Here is a 20308-nt window from a genome sequence, read left to right on the forward strand (position 1 = left end):
GGACTGTTGGAACCGCTGCAAACTCCGGTCGAACCTTGGGAAAGGGTGGCTCTGGACTTTGTCACGGATCTGCCCAGCTCAAGGGGCAAGACGGCAGTGCTGGTGGTGGTGGACCTGTTTTCCAAGATGGCGCATTTCATTCCGTGTGCGAAGGTGGCCACGGCGGAGCAAACCGCCAAACTGTTCATAGACCACGTGTTCAAGGTTCACGGTCTGCCACGGTCTATTCTGTCCGACCGGGGGCGGCAGTTCATCTCGAATTTCTGGCAGAAGCTGATGGGCTTCCTGAACGTCAAGATCAACCTGGCGTCGGCGAGACACCCGCAGACCAACGGGCAAGCGGAGCGGGTCAATGCCATCATGCAGCAGTACCTGAGATGTTATGCAAATCAACAGCCTGCGACGTGGGTGGATTACCTACCGCTTGCCGAGTTCGCCTACAACAACACGAAGCACGTGTCCACGGGGGTCACGCCGTTCTTCGCCAACAACGGGAGGCACCCCAGAACCTTCCCGGGACTGGAAAGAATGGGGGAGGGGGAGCCGCAGACAGCAGATGCGTTCGCGTCGGAGCTGCAGGAGGTCCACGATCAGCTGAGGCGCCACCTGGAGCTGGCCAAGCACGCATACAAGGTACAAGCAGACAAGCACAGAAGGGTTGGAGAAGAGCTCCACGTGGGAGACTGGGTTTGGTTAGCAGCCCACGCAGTGCCGGCCAGGTCGAAGAGCAGGTCAACCCGGTAGCTTTCAGACTGGCACTTCCGGAGGGTTCCAGAATGCATCCGGTATTCCACAGATCGGTGCTCACTCCCTACAAGGCACCGCACAGGTTCCAGGAACCCGGAACAGCGCCGAGTCCGGTCAGAGACAGAACAGGGCACGCGGAAGTGGCACAGAAGGAGCGCATCAACGAAGTCACTGAGATTTTGGACTCCAGATGGGGGGAAGAGGGGGTAGAATACTTTCTCGCCAAGGAGGGCACCCCGGCCAGTGCGAACAGCTGGGTGCCGGGCTACGCCTTGGACGAACCTCTCCTCAAAGACGAGTTTCATGCCCTCTTTCCCCATAGACCTATGCCAGCAGAATATTTTGACGACTGGCTTTTCACGCCCACACTTTCGGCCAGCACTTTCCGGGGGTTCGACTCGGACGAGGACCCGACACAAGACGTCCGTTCCCCGGAGGGGTCACCCTCGGGATCTGCATCAGAACCCTCGTATTGGTGGGACGATAGGCCAGAGGAGCAGTGGCGCAGACGGTGGCTGGAAGGCCCAGGACGAGCAACACCGACAGGAGGAAGTGAGGGAGAGACGGACATGGACGTTTTCGGGGACGACCCTGGTTTCGAGCACGGCGGCACAGAGATGGAAGCGGAGGTGACTGTCGTCGACGAGAGCGGGGAGGAAGACCCGGGAGACTTCAGATGGAGGCCTGCCACGGGAAGCGACCGATATCCGACGTTCGTCCCTTTGCAACAGCAGCCCCCAGCTCCAGCACCGGAAGGAGGGGAGGGGGGAATGGGGGGCTTCGAGGGGGGGATGGATGTCAGGGGTTTAGGAGCAGAGGCACGGGCAAGGGAGGAAACAGAGAGCGAAGGGGAGGAGGCAGAAGAAAAGATGAGTGACGACGACGACCCGAGATCTCCTAGTCTTTCCAGTGAATCAGAGGATTCACAGAAAGGAGCACCAGTGGCGAGGGCAAGGGGGGAGTCTAGGGGGGCACCCCAGGAAGACAGAGCCAGAGAGGACTCAGGGGGGAGCAGCTGGAAATCGGGACCAGCGTCACCGCCAGGAAGCAGGGAAGAGGAAGGGAGCCAGGGGGGAAGCGCTGGCAGCTCACCACAGGAGGGAGGACATGAGTCAGGAGTGGCCACACCTCCACAGGAGGGAGGACATGAGTCGGGGATGGCCACACCTCCATCGGGGAGCGAAGAAACGGTTGAGAGGAAAGTGGAAGGTTGGGCGCGCGCGCCAAGTTCAAATGCAGAGGAAGGCGGCGCAGTAAGCAGCCCCGAAAGAGAGCCAGGTCCTAAAGCCCGGCGCAAGGAGGCAGGAGGGTCTGGGTCAGCGTCAGAAGAATCCCGGAAGGAAGAAGCCCCGGGGGGTAGAGGGACCCAGAGGAGGACAGTCAGGAGGAAAAGGTGGAGCAAGGCTAGGATATTAAGTTGGTGCACACAGGGCGGAGACTCAGACGGAGCTTCGCCGACCTAGCTACTAGGCGTAGAGTTGCGCGCAGCAGCGTGAGAATGGAAACTGTAATTCAATAAAGACTTTTACTTAATGACCGCTGGCTAGCGTGATCCTCTGTGAGCTAGGATCTTCAAGCAGCTCTGACAGATGCTTTAGTTGAGATTCCTGCATTGCAGGAGGTTGGACTAGATCATCCTCCGAGTCCCACCCAACTCTACAATTCTATGATAGAAGATGAGGAGGAGGAGGAGGAGGAGGAGAAAGAGGAGGAGGAGGAGGAGGAGAAAGAGGAGACAAGGGTCACACAAACCCCCACTCCCAGCATGTGTCCATCCATGACTGTCCAGATCAGTGAGAGCTTGATGTGATGGCCTGGGACTTGGGCTCGGGCTCGGAACCAGAGGAGACTCAGTCTGCACCGGATCCTTTGCCTCAGGCATCATCTGAACCAAGTCTGGGGCCTGATCCTGAAGAGTCCCAGTCTGCACAGGTTCCCCTGCAACAAGCACCAGCTGGGCCGAGTCAGGGGCCTGAGCCTGCCCTGGCTCCAGATGCGGGGATGACCTCGTTGCTTCCAGCTGGGCCACCACTTACAGCTGCTCCACTACCGGTTGGGTCAGGGGAGGCTGAGGCGGCCTCTGGGTCTAGTAACCCACTGACGTCTCCTGAGCTACAGAGACTCAGGTCTGAGAGACGGAGAGACCTGAGTACTCGCAGGAGGAGTGCCTGCCTTTGGGTGAAACAGGGAGGTGAGTCGCCGGGGGATCAGGACCGGCCACTACCCCGACAAAGGTAAAAGGTTGTCGGACCCTGCCCCAGGTTCTGGAGCAACATTGCTGTATGCCAGATGCTGCCTGAGATCCTGTACCTGTCCTTGCCTGGTTTCCTGCCTCACATCCTGCCTTGGCCCTGTCGGACTGACTCCTAGCGGGACCTTCAGATTCTGGACCAGTCCTGGACCACATTTCACGGACTACCCCCGGGCCCAGCACACTTGCGTTTTGGAGAGGAAGCAGGTAGCGTCCGGTGAAGAAGAGAACAGACAGCACCTTGGAGAGCTCCAATTGCCCCTGCAGCTCTGGGAGATGTTGCCTTTGCAGAAAGCCAAGCCGGAATGAAGCCTTTATTTAGGCTGACCAGGCCTGGAGGGTGGCAGGGTGGCTGGCTAGCTGACTGGGTGCTTAAAGAGGCCGTGCCTGTTTCTATAGCCACTGGCTTACAGAAGACCAGATGGCAAAGACAGACTCGTCCTCTGAATCTAGTTCAGCAGCAGAGCTTGGCCTTTGGCCCCAATTGGGAGGTACCGGTGCTTCTCTCCCAGAGGAAACAGCCTGAAAATAATCCAAATTATCCTTTGTGGGTCACCATGGTATAAGACACCCCCTTTGGTCTTCTGGGCTTGGCTATGGAAAGGATGGGCGTTTGCCAGAGAAAGAGCTTCTGCAAAGCTTCAATTCAGATGCCACAGCCCTTCTCTTTCTGACCGCCGGCCTTCTACGTCAATTGCCTTTTCTGTTGCCTGCATGCATCCCCTGCCAAAATACTCACACAAACACCCTGCAAATTCCACAGCCCTATTCCTGACCCTAAGAACGGAACATAAGAACTTGACAAGAGCCTGCTGGATCAAGCCAACGGCCACACTGGTCCAAAATCCTGTTCTCATCTTGGCCGACCAGATACATATGGGAAACCAGCAAGCACCAGGTCAAAGTCAAAGGCCTGGAAACGATGCCTTATGAGGAACGGCTAAGGGAGCTGGGCATGTTTAGCCTGGAGAAGAGGAGGTTAAGGGGTGATATGATAGCCATGTTCAAATATATAAAAGGATGTCACATAGAGGAGGGAGAAAGGTTGTTTTCTGCTGCTCCAGAGAAGCGGACACGGAGCAATGGATCCAAACTACAAGAAAGAAGATTCCACCTAAACATTAGGAAGAACTTCCTGGCAGTAAGAGCTGTTTGACAGTGGAATTTGCTGCCAAGGAGTGTGGTGGAGTCTCCTCCTTTGGAGGTCTTTAAGCAGAGGCTTGACAACCATATGTCAGGAGTGCTCTGATGGTGTTTCCTGCTTGGCAGGGGGTTGGACTCGATGGCCCTTGTGGTCTCTTCCAACTCTATGATTCTTCTTCTTCTTCTTCTTCTTCTTCTTCTTCTTCTTCTTCTTCTTCTTCTTCTTCTTCACCAGCAAGTGTGCCCATAAAACTTCTGGTTCTGATCTCAGCTCACCCAGAGATCTCCTTCTAACTTGCAAGCCCAGAGCGTATGGCTTAAATATCACCACGCACATTTTCAAAAACCATCTTGGCTGCTGCTCATATCTGGCCTAAGTGATGCGTCAGTCCCCTGCACACGCCTGAGTGGAGGCCTGCCATGTGTGCCCGGGCGAAGCCGAGTGTTTTTCGATTGGGTAACCATCCACTTGGAATATTCCCGGCACGTCTCACTGCCCTTATCCACCCGGAATTTGACGGCTTCAGGAACGGGAGGAAAACATCCACACACGCCTTCGGCAGAGGGCAAATTATCGACTTCTGAAGCTGGAAACAGCAGAGCGGATTTCTGTTTGTTCAACATTTGGCTTCTTAGAATGATGGTGTCGCGAGGGAGTTACTTAAACAAATTGCTTTATTATTACAACGTGGCATGGAAGAATTAAGGAGCGTGTGTGTGTGTGGAACCGCACTTCTCCTTTTATCTCCCGTAAGAAAAGTTACTTCATTATCACTTTCTCTTCGTGTAAGCTCCTTGCTTTTAAGATGTAGCCTACCTCCTAGGGTATCACGGTTATTTATTCTGAGTTTTAGCCCGGATGTTTTCCACGTAGGCAATATTTAAACCTTATTTCATGTAATTATTATCATATCTTTGGGAGGTTTGTGCCAATTGGGCTGCATCTCTTTAATGTGCTGTCAGTGATGGAGGGGAGAAGAAGAAGGCAGGCTGGCTCTGGGCATCCTCAGAGCTTCCACCTATGGGGAGGTACCCTGTCTCTCTGGGAACTATGGCGCAGAATTGGTAAACTCGGTGCAGAGTTAAGAGCTGTTGCTCACCCTTCACCAACCTGGTGCCCTCCAGATGTTTTGAACCTCAACTCCAGCAGCCCCAGCTGGCATGAGAAGTGTGGTGTAGTGGTTAGAGCGCTGGCCTAGGACCTAGTAGACCAGGGTACTAGTTCCCAGGTGGCCATAAAGCTCACCAGTCTTCCAGCCTAAGCTACCTCACAGGGTTGCGAGGTTGTGAGGCTAAAATGGGAAGGGGAGAAGCCCACACTCACATACCTCCTGGCTGGGCCATGCTGTAGAACTGGCACTTTCTGGGAACGTGACGGAGACTATAATAGGTGTGATAGCCTGGGAATTGGATTCAGAGGCTGAACCTGAGGAATCCCAGCCTGCACAGGAGTCCCCGCCTCCAGAACCAGCTGAGCCGGGGCCTGTGCCTGAAGGGTCCTCACCTGTGCTGGATCCTCAGGTGCAGGCATCAGCTGAGTCTGCTCTGGCTGCCTGCAGGTGCTCCACTCTCAGCCCTCTGGGTCCGGTCACCCTCCAGCCTCTCCTGAGCTGCAGAGGCTCAGGGCAGAGAGGCGGAGGGAACTAAGTTCCCGTAGGAGGAGTGCTCGCCTCCAGGCCAGGAGAGGCGAGTCACCAGAGGATCGGGGCCACCCTATGCCTTGGGGCAGATAAAAGCCAGCCAGCCCCAGCCCCAAGTTGCGGGAGCAACATTGTTGGTTCCAGCCTGATCCCTGACCTGCTTCCCTGCCAGAGCTCCTGACCTCACCCGGCGCCCTGCCCTGCACCCAGCTTCGACTTCTATGGACTGCCTTTCTATTGCACCATCGACCTCGGACTGGACTCGGACCTCACCTCTCGGCAAGCCCCTGGGACCAGTACAATAGGATTAATAAAACAGGACGGGCATTGTAATAGGATCAAAAGTGAGAAGCACTTTGGGAACAAATTCAAAGCCAAAAGAAAGGGCACCTGTTTGTCCCTCTCTCTTCAGGAACTGGGAGAGAATGAAGGCTACCTATGACTTCTAGTAATAAATACATAAATAGACACAGAGCTTGTGCCGAAAGCACTCTTGTGCAATTGAAAGCGAGGGTGGGCAACCTCAGAAGGTGGGTGCATTTTAAGTGCTCCACCGCCGAATGTGTGAACAGCCTTGCGTTTGAAGTGATATGAAAGCTTTTGTCTGCTGTGTTCGATCTGCAACGGCTCTGTCATCTTTTCCCTTGGCGGTGGCTTCAATGGCCTTGATTTTAAATCAGCCCACTTTGCCGCGTGTTCTGAGCTTGCACGGAAGCCGGAGCAACGATTGGCCTTTAAAAACTCTCCCCTGGGTGGCAGCAAAGCTGAGCCTGGCCAGGGGTTGGTGGAAGGTGTGCGTCTCTGCGGCCGAGCAGGGTGTGGGGTTGGGAATCAAACCAGGTATGATTTATCAAGGAGCACCCTCAACAGGCTGCTTTTGTAGTTGGCTAGTTGGATGGGTTCATTGGCTGGGTGCATTGATACCCACTCACTGGATCATCACCTTGTCGCTGTGAGTGGGCTTGCATGTTCCTATGACCCTTGTGAGCGAAGCCGTCGGGAATCTCGTACTCCCAGCCGGGTCACCCAAGGCAGTAAGGTCAAAGGGAAGGAGCTAGACAAAGAATGATCCAAGAAGTCCTCAACGGCAGAACAGGCGGACGATAACAAGCAGTATGTTACAACAGCTGTGAAGGTGGATGAAGGCTGCAGCAGATAGGAATCTACCAGTTTGTTGTGACTACTTTATGCCACCAGAACAGAGCCCTACTGCAAAGACTGTGCATTGGTTAGCATGCACTGATCTACACACATGAAGCAAATTCACATACAGGGGTCTTCCAAAAACCCACCGTGTTTATGGAAGACAATCTTACTCAGCTATGAGTGATCGCCAAAGAAAGAAAGAAAGATTGATGATAGCACCAGAGAATTGTAGAGTTGGAAGAGGCCCCCAAGATTACAGAATCATAACGCGGTAGAGTGGGAAGGGACCCTGAGGGACATCTAGTCCAACCCCCTGCAATTCAGGAATCTCAGCTAAAGCATCCCTGATAGATGGCCATCCAACCACTGCTTAAAGACCTCCAAGAAAGGAGGTAAAGGTAAAGGACCCCAGACAGTTAAGTCCAGTCGCGAACGACTCTGGGGTTGCAGCGCTCATCTCGCTTTACTGGCTGAGGGAGCCGACGTTTGTCCGCAGACAGTTTTTCTGGGTCATGTGGCCAGCATGACTAAGCTGCTTCTGGCAAAACTAGAGCAGCGTACAGAAACACCGTTTACCTTCCCGCCGGAGTGGTACCTATTTATCTACTTGCACCTTGACGTGCTTTCGAACTGCTAGGTTGGCAGGAGCAGGGACCGAGCAATGGGAGCTCACCACGTCACGGGGATTCAAACCACCGACCTTCTGATCGGCAAGTCCTAGGCTCAGCGGTTTAGACCACAGCGCCATCCGTGTCCCTAAAGGAAGGAGAGTCCACCACCAATATTGCAAAGGAATACTGAAACATGGAGAGCTGAACTTAAACTTGGAGAAATGTAATTTGGGAGACACCGGAAATGACAAATTTGTACATCACTCTTTGCTATGTTGGGGAAGTCTGGTTCCTTCGGAGGAAATATCGCCACCCGCTGCGACCGACGTGGTTCGCAGGTGAGCAAGGGACCGCCTGGCTTTGAAATCTGCAAGTCCGTATGGTGGATCAGGGCCAGCCACAGTACAGATGAGAGAATGGTTATACCTTGTGTTTCCAAAATAGCTTGTACCGCCTGGAACGGCCTCTGCAGAATCCGCGTGGCCAGAACGCCTTCCGTTTGCGTGCCTTAATTACTGATAAATACTGTGCTGTTTGAAGAAATGTCTTTTAAAAGGCAGATCCCTGGTTCGCTGTCAGGATCAGTGGGGCGCTAATGCGCCTGCCTCCCGGCTGAGAGTGCCTAATTCAGCATCTCATCTTGCCGGCACACTCTCGGCCTAACTGATTTCGCCTCTTGACGGGCTTGAAATCAACAGGAAGGCTAATTGCCATTCCTGCCGCATCAGACGACGAGTCCTGGAGTAATTTGCCCCAGATAAGAAGCAGACGAACCAGCCCTTCTAATGAGATCCCCTGAAATGTCTTGTTTGCTTCCACATTTTCTCTCCTCCCTGCTAGGAGATGCTGGAGAAGGTTAATGCTGCTTTAGTCTTGATAGCTTTGAACAAAGGGCGACCCCTCACTGCACACTGGCTCACAGTGGAATCTCACTGCAGGCTCGGGGTCAACCCTACACAAATCTGGAGTCCCTAAGACGGTTGGATGGTGCCAGTGCGGTGTAGTGATTAAGAGCGGTAGTCTCGTAATCTGGTGAACCGGGTTCGCTTCCCTGCTCCTCCACATGCAGCTGCTGGGTGACCTTGGGCCAGTCACACTTCTCTGAAGTCTCTCGGCCCCACTCACCTCACAGAGTGTTTGTTGTGGGGGAGGAAGGGAAAGGAGATTGTGAGCCGCTTTGAGACTCCTTAAAGGGAGTGAAAGACAGGATATCAATTCCAAACTCTTCTTCTTCTCTGTTGTTTTTGCTGCATTAGCAGCACCAAAGTGAGCTCTCCAGGTCGCAAGCCTGGGCAGTGTTTCTGGGGCTCCTGGGCTGCCCAGGAGACAAAAGCCCTCTCTCGGCCTTGCTTGTCTAAACTTAAGTTTGTCTAAACAAAAATGTTTTTAGCAAGTGCTGAAAAGGGTAAAGCGATGTTGCATACCTAATAGTGATAGGCAGCGAATAAAAATATATGAGGCCTCTCTGCAAATTCCCCCCCCAAAAAAAAAAATATTCGGTGGCATCTCAAAGCCAACTCAGAGTATGGACCCTCGCTCTGCATGAACTTTATGGACCTTTGGAGACAGAGGAGATTGGATTTCACATATGCGCACAAAAACCATATACACTGGGCACCAGCCTTGCCCCCAGTGGGCTGGGGAAACTCAGCCAGATGGACAAGGTATAAATAATAATAATAATAATAATAATAATAATAATAATAATAATAATTTCAGATTGGTTGATATTTGATCCCCTTGCAAATTCCTGTATTTGGCCTCCTCCTTTGTGCCATTTGGACATTTTTGAATTAGGGGTCGGCTGAAAGCAACACAGGGACGCGGGTGGCGCTGTGGTTTAAACCACTGTGCCACTTGGACTTGCCGATTGGAAGGTCAGCGGTTCAAATCCCCGCGACGGGGTGAGTTCCCGTTGCTCGGTCCCTGCTCCTGCCCACCTAGCAGTTCGAAAGCACGTCAAAGTGCAAGTAGATTAATAGGTACCGCTCTGGCGGGAAGGTAAACGGCGTTTCTTTGCACTGCTCTGGTTTTGCCAGAAGCGGCTTAGTCATGCTGGCCACATGACCTGGAAAAACTGTCTGCGGACAAACGGTGGCTCCCTTGGCCTGTAGAGTGAGATGAGTGCCTCAACCCCAGAGTTGTTCACGACTGGACTTAACTGTCAGGGGTCCCTTTACCTTTACCTAGAAACCGACACAAAGCAGGGATGGATCTCGCTCCATGCTTATGTTAGCCTTGCTGTTAAGAAAACCTGCCACTGCCTTTCACATCATGCGAGCAGCTCCTCTCCAACAGCTTGGATTTCCAGGAGGGTACCTCACCTGAAAGACGAAAACCAGAGCCGACAAGCTCACGGCGAGGATATGTGAGAAGCTGCCCCCCGGAGAGCCTGTTTAGACTCGAGCCGCGTCTTCAACCATCTGGTACCGACAAGGCTTCCTAAATCACGGCTTGGGCTGCTTGTTCCAGACATCAATATTATTTATGTATATAATCAAATCTCTATAAACAGCCGCAGCGTGTGTTCAGGAGCCTACCGGAATATATCTCAGCACAAGAGAGGCAAACACCAGAGGCGCAGAACTTTATGGGGAAGGGGAGAAAACATCCGCCAAGCTGTCAAGGTTGTAATAAAGCCATCTTTATTTAGTGGCACCCTGGCCATCGCCAGGGTCTCAGTCGGGCGCCGGTGATGTGCAGTGTGCGTTCTGAATGCCGCACAGGTACGGAGTAGGCCTGAAATTTATGCGAGGGGTTTATGTTCTAGGGACTCGCACACAAAGGCATCATCACGCATGTTCGGGAAGACACACTGGGATCTCCCCCTCTGGAGATTTAGCATTGGGGGGCAATTTCCCTCAGTGGAAATTCAGAAAGTGGGCCAAAGATGTGACACATGGAGCGGACGTCTCCGGGGTTGCCGGGCGGGCTGTGAGTGGATAGCCGGCCGCCAGCCAAGCAGTGAGAATTCTGTCCCACCTTAAGGAACAGACGTGTGGAATTGTTGTGTGTCACATGTCTGTTTACATTCCAGCACAGTATGCTGGGAACTTCTGTTTGTGTATAGCTTTCTGTTTTACTTTGGACACGAAGGAGATCAGACATGTTTCCTTTTGTCCTGATCTACGCTTAATAAAAAGGGACGTGGGTGGCGCTGTGGGTTAAACCAAAGAGCCTAGGACTTGCCAATCAGAAGGTTGGTGGTTCGAATCCCCGTGATGGGGTGAGCTCCTGTTGCTCGGTCCCTGCTCCTGCCAACCTAGCAGTTCGAAAGCACATCAAAGTGCAATTAGAGAAATAGGTAGCGCTCCGGTGGGAAGGTAAACGGCGTTTCTGTGCACTGCTCTGGTTCACCAGAAGCAGCTTAGTCCTGCTGGCCACATGACCTGGAAGGTGTACGCCGGCTCCCTCGGCCAGTAAAGTGAGATGAGCACCGCAACCCCAGAGTCGGCCACGACTGGACCTTATGGTCAGGGGTCCCTTTACCTTTACCTTATGCTTAATAAAACCTGCTTGTAAATATGCTCATACAGCCTCTCGTGCCACTTCTGTCTGTGCAGCGTTTCCTCTGCTGAATAGTGTGCTCAGTCTTCTAAAGCCTGGGTCACAGATTTATGCTGCACCAAGGACCGGGATATGCCTGGCACCCCAACCAGTGTGCTGGGGCCGGCTGGGGGCCTGCCAATTGCCCCCATTTCCTTGGGTGCATGCCAACAGCCAGGCCCTCCCTTGCCAGGATGGAGCCCCCTCTCATTGCCCACCCCTTTCAGCATCTTGTGATGGCACGCCACACGCTTCTCATGCCATGGCTGCCACCGCTGCCGTGTGCAACAGGTTGCTGCTGTTCTGGGTTGTGCCCTCAGATCCTTCCTGCCCTGGGGCTGCCGGAGAACCCCCAGCCCAAGGTTCATCAGTACGGAAACAGGCTAGTAGCACAGCGGCTTCTGGGCCTGACAGGCAGATCTTCCTGTGGGCACACTACAAGCTAGTTGCAATGCCCCATCTCTTTCGCACCTTGCCCTGGGCACTGGCAACCGACGCTACACCACTGTCTCCCTGACAGCTCTCCTTTCCTTAATGGGCTCTGTGGCAGTTGCGTGAGGCTTCTGGGAGGCCGTGGGAGATCTCTCACGGGCTTCCCAAGATCTCAGATGGCCCCACGGTATCTTGTGGGATCCCGCAACTTTCCCAGAGCCCCATAGGCAAAGTGGAGGGCTTATAAACTCTTTCCATGCCACAGAAAGAGCTTTTTAAGAACTCCAGCTTGCTTAGCAGGGATCTGGAAAGGTCCACTGGAACGGGAACACTGTGAAAGGCCTCAGATGGCAATTGCAGGGTCTGAGGCTCCCAGCTTTTGCTAGAGCGGGCATGTCCAACACGTAGATCATGGGGGGGGGGTTTCCAGGTAGATCGTGGGATCTCCAGGGTGCTCCTGATCGATCCCCCAGAAAAGCTCAACAACTCTGGGGCACCCCTTCCCAAAAAAAGATCAACAACTCTTGGCAATGGGTAGATCACTGCCATCAATGAGTAGATCCCACTCTCTTGGGAGTTGGACGTGCCTGTGCTAGAGCATTGCTTCTCAGACTTTTTTCTCTGAAGTACACTTTCAGAATAAAAATTTGCTCATGCCACACTGAATTTTGTATTGATAAGATATACATCGGAAAACAAAAAGGAACAGCTCCCATCAGTGCTTGATTTATAACACAGAACACAACGGTCACAGGACAGCCAGAAAGTATAAAACAATGCAGCTACATAAGAAGATTACTCAATCCCACAATATAACTATCAATGAGCCTCTTGCAGACGTACCTTGAGTATTTTATGCAAACCCAATGAGAGGGGTGATCTTGCTTTTGCCGGGTAATCCCATTTATATAAGGTCTCATTTGAGACAAACCAACTCTCCTCTCCGCATCAACACAAAGAAGCCTTTGTATTTTCCAATCTTTCATATGTGTCAGAGCTGGAAATCTCTGCTCACAGCAATATGTCGTGGAGAACTGTAGAAGAACAGCCAATGCTCTTGAAGAAAGATATAGATACTGTTTCTGGTTGTATATCCCACCAAATTACTTTGATATTATCCTGTCCTATGCTAAACTGAAATGTTTCAAGGTTTCTTTGATTGCCCTCAAATGTCCCTCCACACTTGCCTTCTTTTCCTGCCAAACCCTGGGGGAACCTGTGGCCTAGGGGGATATTGTATTTATCTTGCGTTCAGCTTGATCATTGATGGGTGTGGTTCAAATAATAAAATTATTATTATTATTCCTGTCATCTATAGGTGACTTCCCACCACCACCACCACCTCCACCTCCTTCTGATGATCTTGGGAATCCTCCTCCACCGCCGCCCAGTGCCTTTCTTCCTCCTCCTCCTCCTGATGAAGCCATGTTCAATGTTCAGGTAAGAAGGCATCCATGGTGCTGCCAAGGGCACGGATGGGGTTCTTGTGGTGCCCGGCTGTGGTCAAGGCGAATCAAGTGCCCATGGTGCTAGGTGCTGTACAGTGAGCACCAAAAGAAAGAGCTGCTTCACGTGGCTTGTAGTTAAACTGTGGAACTCCCTGCCACAGGAGGCAGTGATGGCCAAATTTGTGGAGGAATTGTGCTTGAGTTCTGCTTGTGATTTTCCCTTTGGTGTATCTGGTCGGCCACGGCGAGAACAAGATGCTAAATGGGCCATTGGACTGACCAACAGGCCTCTTCGTATTTTCTTAGAACGGTATCTAAAAAATCCCAGTCTTGTTGCTTTCTCATTATATGTTAAACCATCACTTGTATTTACTTTATTTATAATGTTAGTCTTCCTTTCCTTTTTAATTCCCCCCCCCCAATACTAGCACTGTTGTTGTTTAGTCGTTTAGTCATGTCCGACTCTTCGTGACCCCCTGGACCAGAGCACGCCAGGCCCTCCTGTCTTCCACTGCCTCCCGCAGTTTGGTCAAACTCATGCTGGTAGCTTCGAGAACACTGTCCAACCATCTCATCCTCCGTCGTCCCCTTCTCCTTGTGCCCTCCATCTTTCCCAACATCAGGGTCTTTTCCAGGGAGTCTTCTCTTCTCATGAGGTGGCCAAAGTCTTGGAGCCTCAGCTTCAGGATCTGTCCTTCCAGTGAGCACTCAGGGCTGATTTCCTCCAGAATGGAGAGGTTTGATCTTCTTGTAGTCCATGGGAGTAGCAATCTGCCTACTTTATTTGCAAACTCTGTTTCAAATATTTTAATTTCTGCTTGGTGACGTCTGCTTGGTGGCTGGAATGACAACACCTGCCGAAGGCCGTGAAGGCATTCCCTTTGGACAAGGGGAAGTTTGCAACCCTGGTATTGTGGGATGTGCAGCCCCTACTGTATTCATTTTATTTTATTTATTAAATTTATATACCACCCTCTGTCAGAACATCTCAGGGCGGTTCACAGAATAAAATACAAGATATTGTTGTTTAGTCATTTAGTAGCGTCCGCCTCTTTGCGACCCCCTGGACCAGAGCCCGCCAGGCACTCCTGTCTTCCACTGCCTCCCACAGTTTAGTCAAACTCATGTTAGTAGTTTCGATAACACTGTCCCACCATCTCGTCCTCTGTCATCCCCTTCTCCTTGTGCCCTCCATCTTTCCCATCATCAGGGTCTTTTCCTGGGAGTCTTCTCATAAAGTGGCCAAAGTCTTGGAGCCTCAGCTTCAGGATCTGTCCTTCCAGTGAGCACTCAGGGCTGATTTCCTTCAGAATGGATCGGTTTGATCTTCATGCAGTCCATGGGACTCTCAAGAGCACCATAATTCAAAAGCATCCATTCTTCAGCGATCGGCCTTCTTTATGGTCCAGCTTTCACTTCCATACATCACTACTGGGAAAACCATAGCTTTAACTATATGGACCTTTGTCGGCAAGGTGATGTCTCTGCTTTTTAAGATTCTAAGATAAAACACAGCAAATAATGGAACCCAAAGAACAAAACAATAGCCCTCCTCCCCACAGATCTGTTTAAAAGGCTGTAGGATATGAATCAGCCCAAGGCCTTGTTGAACTGGTCAAATTTGGGGCAGAAGAGGCTGCCTTATATAGAATCACACTGGGGGCTCCCTCACCCAGCTGTTGCCTCTTGCCTCTCCTGAACGCAAAGCAAAACTCCCTTACCTGAACTCTGAGAGAAAGGCGAATTTTCTCCCGGAGCATGAGAAGGGTTCGCTTCCTCCGAGAACGTCAGGAGAGCCTGCAGGATCAGACCCAAAGGCCACCTCCTCCAGCAGAGCCTCTCTCTGTATCGTGGTGACCAGACAGATGTATCTGGGATGCCCAGAAGCAGAATAGGTGCAAGGGAGTCTTCTCCCCATTCACACTCCCCAGCGAATGGTGCTCAGGGACATCATCTAGGGATGTTGGATAATTTGGGATGGCTTTGAAAGAGGACTGGACAAAGCAAAAACAGAAACGGAATTGGAAATTGCCAGTGTTCCCTTATTCACCCCAGGTCTGGAACGGAAACCAATGTGATGTCTATATTTGGAATTCACCACTTTTGTTGCTTTCAGTCTGCAAATCTTACATAAAGGATTGCATTTCCCACCCGCCTCAATCAGTATTGTGCTCCCTTTCCATACCGCCCCCTTTTTTAAGAATAGCAACATTGGACGGCCTTATCAAGTCTATCTGAGGACTGCAATACCTCAAGGACCACCCCTTTCCATATGAACCTACCCGGACCCTGAGATCATCTTCTGAGGCCCTCCTCCGTGTGCCTCCTCCTTGAGAAGTCCAGAGGGTGGCAACACGAGAACAGGGCCTTTTCTGCAGTGGCTCCTGTCTGTGGAATGCTCTCCCCAGGGAAGTTCACCTGGCGCCTTCATTATACACCTTTAGGTGCCAGGCAAAAATGTTCCTTTTTAACCAGGCCTTTGGTTGATCTGATGGACATCCTATGCCCTATTAAAATGTGCTTTTTGTTGGTTTATTTTTATTTTTATTATGTATTTTGTGGTTTTATTCTGTGAACCGCCCTGAGACCCCCCTGGTATAGGGCAGTATATAAATTCAATTAATAATAATAATAATAATAATAATAATAATAATAATAATCTCCCAACCACCCCATGGGGTTTCTTCAGATAATGTTTGGCAGCCAGATGGGTAAGGTATAAGTAATAAATCATTATTCTTATACTATTCTGAGCCATTTGACGGTACAATGAACTCCCTCACTGGGTGATGGACTCTCCTTGCATGGAGGTTTTCAAGGACACATTGGGTCCCATCTCTCAGGGATTCTCTAGGCGTCCTTTCTGCACTGCAGGGGGTTGGACTAGATGACCCCTGGGCGGTCTCAATTCTATGAGAAGATGAGACTTGGCAGGGCGAGTTCTCCCACGGCTCAGTTACGGAGGGCGAAGATGGAATTCCCGCCAGAAGTATTTTCTGCGGCGACGGGCGCATGCGGATGGTGTCTCTGCCTGACCCGTTGGTGACATTATGTCGACTGGCTGAGAACGAGAGCTTCTGGTTTGTTGAGAATCTCCCCCCAGTCGCAGCTGCCGGACTTGTCCTGCGCCAGGAAGCCTCCCTTCCCCTCCTCCTCCGATTGTTCGGCGTGCCACCTTGCTGCCAGAGACCGTTAATTCTATTTAATGGCTAATTAAACGCTAATTCATGCTGCATTTGGAACAGGATTAAGGTCGGCAGGGGTGGGAGCCAGCAAAGAAACGGGAAGCTCTCACAGTGGCCATAATTATCGATAATGAGCTCTGGGCTGTAATTTTATTAATTAAAAGGGGAGAGAAGAGGCAATATCCTCTGGAGCTGTTCTCCGTCAGAAAGAGCGCTGGTGCCGGGAAGAGGTTTAATGACCTTTTTGGATGGGTCTTGCTCTTCATCCCCAGATGGGATGCAAGTGGGGGGGCAAAGGAGCTGGGGGGGGTTGGGGGGGCAGAAGATGCCGCACCACCTCCTATTCCCTCTAACGCTGAAAACACACCCCAGGACACAGAGGTTTTTCCCCAAAACAGTGTAATTTCCAAGCCAGATGCAGCTTTAATTCTAGCCAAGCAATAATGAGTTGTCTTTACAACAACATAAACCGATTTGATGTGCAAAGTAGTTTCTCTGTGTTATTCCGCCTCCCTGCGACCGAGATAACATCCATGGGTCTCTTGTTTTTCCTGCATTTGCTATTGGCCAAATGCATCAGTATTGATGCATTAGTATAATTCCCCAGAAAGCAGGGTTAAAGTCACCTGAGGGTAGCTTTCATTTTAGAATTCTTCTTTATATATAATTTTTATGGAGTTTTCAATTTTACATTTCAAAAGAAACATTTTGCGAACTTCAAAATATCCAGTGACTTCCCTTCTTCTCCTTCCATGGTTCATTTTAAGTATCGTACATTCCTGAATATTTTACTGTAACCATTCAAATCAGTTTTCCACTTTTACATCCATCAAAAATCATTTACTCCGTTGAATTTATCTTACTGCTGCCAGCGTTTTCAGGTGTATACAGTTATTTTCCAGATATTCAATAAATGTATTCTACTCTTCTTTAAATATATGTTCTTCTTGCTCTCTTATTCTACGTGTTGAATCTGCAAGTTCTTCATACTCTGTCAATTTAAGTTGTCAATCCTCTTTAGTTGGGGCTAACAAAACATAGGCCACAGTTGTTGCATACATAAATAACCTTTTCTGACACCTAGGAATTTCTGTCAGGGTTATTCCCAACAGGAAGGACTCTGGTTTTGCGGGGAAAGTAGTTTCAAAAATGTTTTTCAATTCATTATAAATCATTTCCCAATATCCTTTTACCTTGTTTCATGTCCACCACATGTTAAAAAAGGCTCCCTCTGCTTCTTTACACTTCCAACACATATCTGATTCTGTTTCATAAATCTTAGCCAACCTACTCAGAGTTAGGTACTATCTATGAATCATTTTCAAATAATTCTCTTTCAGTGAATAGGTAAAGGTAAAGGGACCCCTGACCATTAGGTCCAGTTGTGGCCAACTCTGGGGTTGTGGCGCTCATCTCGCTTTACTGGCCGAGGGAGCGGGCGTACAGCTTCCGGGTCATGTGGCCAGCATGACTAAGCTGTTTCTGGCGAACCAGAGCAGTGCACGGAAACACCCTTTACCTTCCCACCGGAGTGGTACCTATTTATCTACTTGCACTTGATGTGCTTTCAAACTGCTAGGTGGGCAGGAGCAGGGACCGAGCAACAGGAGCTCGCCACGTTGCGGGGATTCGAACCGTTGACCTTCTGATCGGCAAGTCCTAGGCTCTGTGCTTTAACCCACAGCGCCACCCACGTCCCTATCTTTCAGTGAATAACTTGCAGTAAATTTCAGGGTGCTTTCCCAAAGTTTCTCCAAGAGGTGAAGATCTATATTGTGTCCTATATCTGTTGCCCAGTGTTTCGTTGAAGCTTTAACTAGCTCGGCTTTTGTTTCCCATTCTGATAAAAAATTACGCATTTTAGACAGAAGTTTATCCTTATTTTGTTTCTTTTTCAAATTGGGAGCTTTGATCCAGAAATCCATTCTTTCTATCTCATTTAAACATGTTGTATATCTTCAGGGGATGGGGGTTGGACAAAACTTTGAAAATGGTATAGGTGCGATATATTCTGAACAAAAAGCTAAATTGATAGTAAACAATGTGGTTACAGAAGAGTTTAAAATAGAGAAAGGGACATGACAAGGTTGCCCAATTTCCCCATTGCTTTTCATTTCGGTCCTGGAGGTTTTGCTAAACATGATTAGAAGGGACCATTTGATTCAAGGTATTCAGGTCGGAGTCAAACAATACAAACTTAAAGCTTTTGCAGATGATCTCGTTATGACATTACAGGAGCCGATATCCAGCACTAAGAGGGCCCTAGAAGTAATCCAAGATTTTGGTCAAGTGGCAGGCTTTAAATTGAACAAATTGAAAACTAAGGTTTTGGAGAAAAATTTGATGCCGATAGAGAAAGAGAGGTTTCAGAAAGAGACAGACTTAACAGTACTTTGCAATAAGTATTCTTGCTGCTGTTGTGGCATACATAAAAAAAGTTCTATCCTTCTTTAACACCAATTGGCTGACTATGCCCAGGAGAAAGGCCTCTGGTTTCTTCAGGAAGGTATATTTAAATACCTTTTTCATTTCATTATAAATCATCTCCCAGAAAGCCTTAATCCTTGGGCACGTCCACCAAAGGTGAAAGAATGTACCTTCAGTTTCTTTACATTTCCAACATTTATTGTCGGGCAAGTGATAAATTTTTGCAAGCTTGACTGGGGTCATGTACCACCTGTATATCATTTTCATAATATTCTCTCTTAAGGCATTACATGCTGTAAACTTCATACCTGTGGTCCATAACTGTTCCCAGTCAGCCATCATAATGTTATGTCCAACATCTTGTGCCCATTTAATCATAACAGATTTCACAGTTTCATCCTGAGTATTCCATTTCAACAGCAAGTTATACATCCTTGACAAAATCTTTGTTTTGGGTTCTAACAGTTCTGTTTCCAATTTTGATTTTTCCACCTGGAATCCAATTTTTTTGTCCAAATTGCATGCCTCCATTATTTGATAATAATGAAGCCAGTCTCGCACTTTGTTTTTTAATTTTTCAAAACTCTGCATATCCTTGTTTTTTTTTCAATAGTTTATTATTATTGGGGAATTATATAACCCATCAGTGTCTTGACAGCGGTTGTAAATTGATGCTTTGTTGCCTGAGATCCAAAGGGCCTTGGTGGAACAGCTGGGCAAGGGGAGCATCCCCCCCAAATTTCTCCCCCCTGCTGCCCAAGAGCATCTTCTATTACCACCCAACAAGCCAGATTTCAAGGTGCTCAGAGAAACCTCCAGTGCAGAACAAAGCCCCCACCTCCTTGCAGAGCAAAATGGGGAAGTGCTTTTGACACCCCTGTTCTCCACCGTTCATAAGTGAGGCGGGCTGTAACGCGATAGCAAAGGATCTGCTTTGAATGCAAAACGACCCAGGTTGAGCCCCCTGCAGATCCAGGGAATGCCCCCTGCCGGGGGGGGGGCAGTCAGTGTAGACAACACATAGCTCAATCAATGGCCTGGTCTGGTACGAGGCAGCTTCCATCGCCACCCTTCAAATTGCTGAAGGCTTTGCAGAATCACACCCAGCGATTCCGCCCCAGAACACACTGTAACCCCATCCCTTGAGAGACGCGTCTGAATTCTTAAGCTGGGGAAAGGCGGAGATCTGTGGCAGAGTTATCTCCCTGACATTCAGAAGGTCCTGGGTTCAAATCCTGACCTCTCCAGGTAGAGTTGGGATCATCTCTTGCCTGAGACCCTGGAGAATCTCTGCCAGCCCAGTGTGGACAATACTGCAGCATTTTTTCCTGGTTGTTCTCAGGTTGTTGGTGAGACGTCACCATTATTATTACCTTTTCCTAGATTGTTTCTAAATTCTTTGGGTTCCAAGTTGTTTTTATCACAGAGGCACTGTCGTCGTCATTGTCATTGTCATCGTCATCATCATCTATTATTTATAGAGTTTTCCCAACCACTCTGGGTGGCTAACAACAGAATTAAAAGCACAATAAAACATCACGCATTTAAAAACTTCCCTCTACAGGGCTGCCTTCAGGTGTCTTCTAAAAGTCTGGTAGTTGTTGTTCTCTTTGACATCTGCTGGGAGGGCGTTCCACAGGGCGGGTGCCACTACCGAGAAGGCCCTCTGCCTGGTTCCCTGTAACTTGGCTTCTTGCAGCGAGGGAACTGCCAGAAGGCCCTCAGTGCTGGA

General features: G+C 49.9%; 1 protein-coding gene across 5 annotated transcripts in view; it reads left to right on the plus strand.

Moving 5' to 3' along the window:
• Positions 1-20308, plus strand: part of LPP (LIM domain containing preferred translocation partner in lipoma) — a 311393-nt gene that overhangs the window by 176719 nt on the left and 114366 nt on the right. For all 5 annotated transcript variants that reach the window (XR_014526400.1, XM_083504206.1, XM_083504205.1 and 2 more), the window contains one exon: positions 12835-12956. Coding sequence is in view for 4 of the 5 variants with exons in the window: in XM_083504206.1 (XP_083360332.1) it covers positions 12835-12956 (122 nt within the window). In the remaining variant the exon portion in view is untranslated. The remainder of the gene's footprint in view (positions 1-12834; positions 12957-20308) is intronic.

This window comes from Podarcis liolepis, assembly GCF_965112155.1.
Source record: "Podarcis liolepis genome assembly, chromosome: 5".
NCBI classification, from domain to species: domain Eukaryota; kingdom Metazoa; phylum Chordata; class Lepidosauria; order Squamata; family Lacertidae; genus Podarcis; species Podarcis liolepis.